The sequence below is a fragment of the Melitaea cinxia genome, chromosome 5 (genome assembly GCF_905220565.1).
Source record: "Melitaea cinxia chromosome 5, ilMelCinx1.1, whole genome shotgun sequence".
Lineage (NCBI taxonomy): Eukaryota > Metazoa > Arthropoda > Insecta > Lepidoptera > Nymphalidae > Melitaea > Melitaea cinxia.
The window spans coordinates 13,377,815-13,387,372 of record NC_059398.1 but is presented as its reverse complement, the minus strand read 5'-3'; the positions used below and the strand labels follow the sequence as shown (position 1 = coordinate 13,387,372).

At 31.9% G+C, this 9,558-nt stretch overlaps 1 protein-coding gene across 1 annotated transcript; it reads right to left on the bottom strand.

Annotated features, from left to right (window-relative positions):
• Positions 1-967: 967 nt before the first annotated feature.
• On the bottom strand, positions 968-3,243 carry LOC123653373 (dynein light chain Tctex-type protein 2B-like). The gene is made up of 3 exons (XM_045589367.1): positions 3,067-3,243; positions 2,083-2,229; positions 968-1,267 (listed from the first exon to the last, which is right to left on the bottom strand). The coding sequence occupies exons 1-3, from the start codon at positions 3,241-3,243 to the stop codon at positions 1,031-1,033; spliced, it is 561 nt and encodes a 186-aa protein (XP_045445323.1). The 3' UTR covers positions 968-1,030.
• Positions 3,244-9,558: the final 6,315 nt, after the last annotated feature.

Genomic DNA, 9,558 nt, shown 5'->3' with positions numbered 1-9,558 from the left:
CATGTAGTATTAAAGCTATTGACTTTTATAAGTAATTGATTATAATTTTAAATTAATGCGCTATTATAGACCTAATCTTATATTAATATTTGAAATCCACGACTCTACGTATCTAGAAGGGTTAATCCGCCTTCCTCATGCGGGCTACGTCCAAGTTTTGCGTCGGCGGGACGCACGATACCCTGAAACTTTCCTTTGTGTTAGTTGTTCGTTTTCGTATAACCCTGCTCAAACTAAAGCACGAAGATTTGCATCAAATTTTAAGTCACGGTTGAGATATTATTCCACTTTGTGCAACCAGAGAAAGATAAGTCATTCGCTATTAGTACCAACCACCAAGTACCAACCAACCAAGTTAAACTTTTGCATAAGTTTTAGCTTTACATCTTACTAAGTTACAATAGTCTTTGAACTTGTAATTAATCATAATACTGTTTTTTTTTTTTTCATTGTCCTTAGTTGTATTAAATCTACATTTATTAGTTTGCTTAGAAATACATCGTTTCTTTATAAAATAAAAGAATAAGAGATAAAAATACGAATACAGTAAACGAACATCGCGATGCTTTCAAAATGAGGGTATGAATTTTAAAAGAACGAAATTGAAACAGCGCTTGTAATGTTAGAGTACTTTGCATCGTAGCGATCTACAATTTTGCATGTTTGAACACGCTTATAGCTGTGCAGTGCTGGGTAAGTTGAAACCACAAGCTGTACTCACATAATATGTATTAAGCAGAGTAATACATAGCAAATAATGCTGGTTACGAGTAAAAGAAACATTTAAAGAGAAATTAAACTTAGAGCACAATCTACATACATTAAAATCAGTAGTGATAAGTACAAACATGAAGAAATTTTTAAAAACGAAATTTTTGCGTAAAATCGACTTAAATTAAAATTGGGCATATTTTATTTAATATAAATGTTAGAAAGTAAATTAAAAATAGAAATAATAAAACTAAAATTTATGAACGGTATTTCAAAGCTTTAATGTACGTCAATATAATACGAGTTATTATCAAGCCATTTAATCTAAATATACTCCAAAGGTTGTAACTTGAATAAACGCACTATTGACCTCTCTCTGAAGGTCAACATAACTGTCTCTTTCGTGATCCCAAAGAAAAGAAATAGCGTTGTTATAGCTCTGGGCTCGCCTTTGACCGATAGTCACAACAGTAATGATACGGTAACGATTAAATTGAAGTGCTTTTATCTTGCGCATAAGTTCACCGGCTAAACGAAGTGCTAGTGCAGGGGATTCCTAGAAAAACACAAAATTCCTATAATACCCAGTAAATACCTGTAATACAAATGGCTTAAAATTATTATTTATTTTAAATTCGTTAAGTACTTTAAGTTGTATCAATTACGTCTCTTAGTACGTCGTAGGATAAATTGATGTTTTTGGATACAACGATTCATTAATCGACTTAAAAAAAGGAGGAGGCTCTAAATTCAACTGTATTTTTTATGTGTGGTAGTAGGAACTTATACATTTTTACCGGGTGTACCGATTTTGACTATTCTATTGTAGTCGAAATTTGGTGCTTGTCCTGTGGTTAAATTTAAATTTGATTGAGATATGACGCGTATTTTTGAGTTATCTTCAACAATGCGTATTAATTTGACTATTTTTTCGTGCTCCTCATATTTGTGTTGTTGATGTAATTAAAGTCGTTTTTTTTGTTTGCTAGCAAATACAATTATTTGTTTGATTTGTTGGTTCTTTGCAAAATTTCCCATAAAAAAAAAAACGTGGCTATCGCACTACTCTTGAAAAGTCTTGCCACTATAAATTATCGTCAAACACTAAGAGTATAAGAGATAAAACCCTTAACCAACCATTAGTCTACTCTTCTTCAAGTAGTTAATTGTCAACATACTCTTGAAATAGTTTTACGCCGAGTTGCACGAAACAAAATTAAAATTTAAGTAGAGATTAAACTAATTTAATCACAAGAATTTCATACAATTCTTGCGATTAAATTAGTTTAATCACTACTTAAATTTTAATTTCTTTTCGTGCAACTCGGCGTTAAACAATAAAACGCCAGTTTAAGGTATCATCATACTTACCTGTATATTGTACTTATGTCCAGTAAAATGTTCGTCCAGCAACTCTTCAGATATTTTTTTCACGAGAGGAACATGGAACCGGTACGAAGGCTCTAATTGATAGGTCGGAAGATGAGTTAATGGCGGACGTTTAAATTCGATTGCAATCTGATAAAAAAGAAATTTAAAAAAAATTATACATTTCCAAATGAATCGTTGCTTGAATATGATTGATTGATGAACATGTGTAACGTTTACTAATATACTTAGTATATAAAAGAGATTTTCGATAAACAGAAATTTTAATGATTGTATTATTTTGATTAATTATTATAAATTGTACAAAGTTATGTTATAATGTAACAAATCAAAATCATAGTTTGTGCATAAATAAAATTTATAAAACACTTCCATTCATACAGTCGATAAGACGCACAACGGATAACTTTAGGATTAAAATATCACATTCCTTTCAAATTCCAGGACTGAGATAGGGTACCAACAGAAATATCAAGCGAACCTTACACTTATTTGCCACACTAGTTGTATATACAAAATTGTTAAAATTTATGTCTTCCGTGAAGTTTTCCTTCAGAAAACTTAATCCACAATCAACGGCGCGATTAGTTTTCTTACAATTATTATTAGTTTATGCCCGATAAGATGACAACATAGCTAATAAAATTGATAACTAAGAAAAAATATGCAAAAAATTTCATTTCTCAATAAAGAAAGAACGAGGAAATACGCACAAACCGAGAGAAATTCTAAAGGATTGACATTCCGTTTTATATTTGAGTAATGTGGCGTATGGACATCGCGTGGAATCTTCCTTTTTCATTCAAAAAGAAGCCTGTGCTTTGATCACGGACATTTGTAGGATTAGTATTTATATGCTACTGAATATGTCCCGCTACTAGAGTTGAAATAGGTCCTATTCTGTTTGCGATTACGCAATACCAAAACTACAGTATTTGCTACTATACTAATATTTATCAAATAAACCTGTGATGTCCGCTCCACGGGTCTTATTCCAGGTACTCCAGAGAAACCATAAGACTGTCTTCTAACTTTCAATCGACTCCCAGACCTATTTGGCAAACCCATCTGTGATCTGATGCCTGAGTGACTCTTTATTTGCAACATTGACTTGCTTTTGGCTTTTACTTCGCTTTCAGACATTTTTTCTTTATGATTTTATTCTTTCTTACGACGATTGACAGTTTTTTCCTATTTTTTCTTGTTTCTCTTCAAAATAAATTATACATAAATATGAAGGATTATTTTTAGCAGCAGTAATTCTTCTGTCGATTGAAATATGACATGTCAGAAGCGTCCATTGAAAGTATTTTCTTTTCACGTTCAATATATTAAAAAGCAGGTTGTGTATGAATTAGAAAATATTATGGTAGGAACGGTCAATAAAAATTACCCTTCGACCTTTTACAATCTTCCGGTATCCAAATACAGTGGCAGGTCATTAATGTCTATTAATAGATAACAAACGTAACACTGAATAAGCGGGTTTGTTTTTAGTGGACGTCGGTATACTGAATAATTAAATAAGGCGATTCAGACGACGTGAATTAATTTATTAATTTTTTTTTTTTATTTCTAGAGTAATTTAAACCTAAGTCTCGTTTTTTTAATTCAAAAGATTAAGAATATTGAAATAAAATGACGATATGCAATTGCTTAATTGTAAATTGTAATCAAGACCTTTATAATACTTTTTCTATAGACGATTATCCTGCGTTAAATACTGGCTTACTGTTACTTTTTTTTTATAAACTTAAAATTGAATTATATTATTTCCGTACAGCATAAATAAAAGAGATGGAATTACGGAGATGGGATCTATGGAAAAGACTTCCAATCTATAACAATTATTTTCACACCCTCGCAGTCTATTCTTGTACAAAATGGAAATTTAAACGCGTTTTCTCATACCAATTTCTCCTTCCTCCCATAACACGTAATTTTGACTGCTATCGCTCCCCCGTGGCACTCAGCACATAAATTTAACTACGTCACATTTGTCAAACTCACGTGAGGAGCACGCTTTAGGGTATTATCATATGTAATGTTATACACAGATCCAAAAGATAATTTCACTTAGTAAAGCGCTGTAGCGCTTTTTATTTTAAATTGCTTAAAAATTTACTATTAAGAATTTTGTCTTTTCTGATAAAATAATAATAAATAGTTATTCGTAGTAGTAATAGTAGTAATTATACTTTGAACTTTATAAATAATGAATTTTAACATTAAATAAGTACACAAGTGATATAATATTTTCTTGAAAATTTGAAGAACTGAGAAAATGAAACTGTACGAACGTAGTTCTCCTGAAATGAACATCGAATTGAAAGTTATTAATGATTCAAAAGAACTCACCGCTGCTTTGGAACAGAGGAAAAATGTTCGCACCGAGATCCATGAAAAAAATTCATTTGCGCTCCGACAAAGGATTTTTTGGATAAAAGCCTTCGCATCTACGTCTTTTGAAATATACGGTCGGTAGACCACGAGCACGTCATTTTTTTTTTCATTGAATACATCGCGTTTACCTGTTACCCGGAATGGATTTGACGAAGGTTTTTTTTTATTTGCGCCGGGACAGCTGTTAAGAGGATTTTTGTGTGAAACGGGTTAAGCGTGAAAGATAAATATGTTAATAACATTAAATCTAAATAACACAATATATAGTAAAGTGCAGCAAGTAAATTTCTTTTTTGAACAAAAAGAAAACGCCTCTTCATGCTAAATTAAGTAAATTGTTTAAACCACTAAACTAGTTGATAAAGTAAATGAGATTATTTAGTAAAAAATACTGGAATACACTGCACGTAAACAACATACAAACAGCAATCTAATTAAAGTCGAAGTGGAATTTAACTGAAACACTACGTCATTTACCGAGCGTCAACCTCGATAGCAAGCCAACAAGTCATGGTAATGCATAGATCGTTGATAGAAGACGTTTGGGTTCAGTACTCCAGCACGACAATTGTGAACGACATGAACACTTAGACTAAAGATTTAATCAAACATATTGCATCTGTACAAACTATTTATCACTAAACAGATAATATGATATGATATGTAAAAAAATACAATTTCCTTTATGTCAACCTAATGGAACTTTGCTGCAAAAATTTAGTATTAACTATCTACAGTGGCTTATTCTCATTTATTATGAGTACATAAGACATAACATATTTTTTGCGCTTCAGCTTTCTCTTAACCGTACCCTAACCGTAGATGTATTGTAAAATGTGAATATTTTAGTGTTTTCTGAAGTTTTAAAATACAGTATATGAAATTTGTAGTATAGGGTCACTACAATCATTGCTACTAAAATAACCGTTTTTTCGAAACTAACTATATATTTTAAAAAACATTTAAATACCTTTATTGTGTCACAACTGGTACTACAGAAGGGTAAACTGAGAAGAATAATAATAATTTTCTTCCAACACTAGTCACTTTTTTTCCTAAATTATACCCACGTTTTATGCGCACACAAATGAAGATAATTTATTTATATTTTGATAATAATAACTTTACCACAAGAATCTATGCCTCGAGAAAACTAACGCCGCATTCAAACTTCAAACTTAGTTTTCGTGTCACAAGGAAAAAGGTAAGCTAGTTGGGGGAGAAATAAAAATTGTAGGAATATATTTTGCGTATCTGCTTGTAAAATACTTGTCTTTATACTCGTACATATGTTATTAAAAAGATAAATAAATAATAATAATAATAATAATAAATATGTTAACACACACACGGTCGTCTGTTCCTACGATATATGTAAGAGCTGACTGCTACAGCTAAAAATATATTTTAATAAATAAAATTAGAAATAAAACAACTATAAATAAATACAAATAATACACCTAGACTCAGGCAGAAACCGAATACGCAATCCGCGATGCAGAAAGCAGGGCCACTACAAACTACTGCGGCAACAGGCTAGTTCGTTTGCATAACAGGCGATTATTACTCAGATTTTTTATTTAGAAAACAATAATTGTCTTATTTGCAGATTTTTTAAAATTTTACATCAAGTGCTTGGTAAAGAAAGATTTTATATCTTAGAATATGACAGATTTTTGTAAAGTCTTCTTTTTAGTATGCAGACCACGTAGAACAAGTTGTCTCATATTAGCTTTGCCACTTCTGTTTACATCCTCCAAATTGTAATAAATCAATTTATAAAAAATAAAAAAATAAAATAAATATTTCCACAATACACACACGGTCGTCTGTTCCTAAAGTAAGCAACTTAATGCTTGTGTTATAGGTAACAGCCGACTGGTATATAGCTACATATTTTTTTTTCGATAAACATACTTATAAATAATACATATATAAATATATAAATATATATTTATATTACACCCAGACTCGCGGTGGGAATCGAACCCACAACCCTCGACGCAGAAAGCAGGGTCACTACAAACTGCGCCAATGGGCTAGTCAGATACAGGATCCGAGAGTAGATTAGAAAAGATTTATATAAATATTTTTAATTTACTAATTTATCTGATTACTATTACACTAAATACAATGCCGCTGTTTAAAAAAAAATTATGTTACCACTCATGGCAACGGAAGAAGAAACAGCCATCAATATAGGTGAAAACACTCGAGTCATCAAATCATTCGAAATAGAAGCAATCAGTCATCTGAATTCGACACGCTTTAAACGCTGTCGGTTTTCAAAAGTCCCAACTTCAAATTGAAACTCGCAGTAACGATCAAGCGTTATTTGTAATATCATCTCGTCGTTCAGACTTTGTAGAAAACAAACTTTTTGACAAACAATTATTTCTACAATAAGGTACGTTATCTATAACGTGACAATCAATTACGGTTATTGTAACAAACTAATAATAAAGAAACTAAAAACTAATAACAAAGAAAGTGGTGACTATGGGCAAAACACACGAGTTCACGCCATTCTTGGCGTAAACTTATGGAGGCCTATGTCCAGCAGTGGACTGTCATCGGCTGAAATGATGAATAATAAAAAAACAAAACAAAGGCGTAGGCCCTAGTGAGTTTTTAAACCTAACAATTTCATTAAAAAAACGAGTGTGCTTTAGATCACACGACTGAAGTAAAACTTCTTTAGCGATAGGTCTGCACAATAGGCCGGCATTGTGTCTTAGATATACGAAACATAACTGGTTATAAGAGAAAGAGAGAAAGAAAATGTGTGATCGCGCCTTTATCTCTTGCTCTGTTCACCTCGTCTGATCGTACCGGTATCTTTTCGTAACGGTCTCGTTACATACTTACTACCGATGTCAAGCGTGCGTGATGAAGTTTTACTTCAAAAAATCATTTACATTACCGAAAAACACATTGTTATTTTACATTAAAATCAAAGCCAAAAAGGCACTTGAGGTAGAGCACATCAAGTAATATCTTTTTCAAAGTCTGGAACAGTCTGAAAAAATTTCTAACCTTACAGAGAATAGGGCGAGGGCTGAGGAAGTACCCCGATCTTACAGAAGATCACATCTTAATAATACTGCTCCTAAGTATTATTGTGTTTACCATCATGTGGCCATACACTTGTTTGCCATCAAAATGATTCAAGAAAAACTTATTCTGTTATTTCATATCAAGATGGCACCAATGGTGGGGTATTATTTCAAAACTTTACTTTATTCATAATAATAATAAATTGTCTATATTAAGTGATATGTTTTAAATATTTATAGCGATTTCCAAGAAAAATGTTTTATTTTCTATATTAGATGTCACAGAATGTAAGCGTGCATAATATTTTTCTGTGGCAGTCATGATGTAATCGCAGCGCTCTTGAGGGCTTCGACCGTAAAAAAGTTCATTGGTCACATTATTACGTAGTATTATGAAAAGATTTTCAGCTTAAATTGTTTTACTTAAACAATTGCAACAAATTTTTAGCATGATATGATTTACCGTACTTTTACTTTTTTAATTAAAAAAAATATGTTTGTTTTTTATTATTGTTATAAACTCTTCTTGATTGTTTGATGGACCATTCTTATTCAGGTTGATACTGGTTGTGGAACCGTTTTTATTCGATGGCGCAAGTTATGCAAACTCAAGCGAATAATTTAAAAAGAAAACTTATACACGGATATTGTTCACTTGAAGCGTTATTTATTAATTAATTTTAGACTATGAGCAAAACCGACACTAGAAGACTCGAAAATAGCTTCTACCAAGATGTGAACAAGGTCACAGTCTTTATCAATTGAAGTTTTCTTCACCTATGTATTTCAAAGCCAGCAGTTGGATGGTTATCCCGCCATCGGTCGGCTTTATAAGTTCCAAGGTGGTAGTGAAACTGTATTATCCCTTAATCGCCGCTTACAACACCAACGGCAAGAGAGGTGGTGGCTATATTCTTTAATACCGTAGCCACACAGCGTGCCAGCAGCGTTTAAAAAACCTTATAATTATTATATTCATAAGAAAATGTATTCAAAAAATTTGTATGTAATATAAAATTTAATCCAGGTTTCTCACTTGTTTACAAGATTTAGCAACCTTGAATATATTTATTATCCACTTTTCTATTTACTTTATAAGCAAACCAAACAACAACTGGAACAATTCCGTTTTGCCAACTAACGAATTTACCAAAATATTTCGTATTTTAGTTGATACTAACAAATTTAACTTTGTTTTACTGTAAAATTTTCTTATTTTTCTTTTAATTATAAATATTTATAAATACACTATAGTTTGTTTTGATCTCTAATAATTGTGTTGGCTAGCAAACGACAAAAAATTACATCGACAATTTTTTAATATCATATCAAAAATCGACCGTTCTAGCAGTTACGGGTTTCTGTAAAGAACTTACTATAGCAGGCGCCAAGGTCGCTTAGAACCGAATCTAAAATCATCATATTAAAATTTTTGATCTAACGGTTACATCGTTCCATAGCTTAATTGGCTAGAGCACAGACACGGTCAGTCGAAAATGCAGGTTCGATCCCCGCTGGGACGGTCGATTTTTGATATGATATTAAAAACTTTTTAGAAATGTCGAATTGAGTAACCTCTTCCTTTTTTGAAGTCCGTTAAACAACGTAGGTAGACGAAAAAAATTAGCAAACACTACGATTTTAGAGCGTGCCCCTCGATTTCTCTAGGATTCCATCATTAGAGCCTGGTTGTCTTATCATGGTACCACCCTTGAGATATATCATTTTCGAAAAAAAAAATATCAAAATTGGTTCATAAACGACTAAGTTATCCCCGAACATACATTAAAAAATATATATCAAATATTCAATTCGACCATATATTTTTTTCCTTTTTTGAAAAACTTCCTCCTTTATTGAAGTCCTTTAAAAATAGGCTTGACCGTGGTACAAAAAAAAAAACGAAAAATCTCATACCTATTTCTTAGACTGTTCAAACTTCAGCTTGACGTAAGCAGCTCAGGGTCAATGGCTTCAGCGCTCTCGGTGCAAGTGCAAT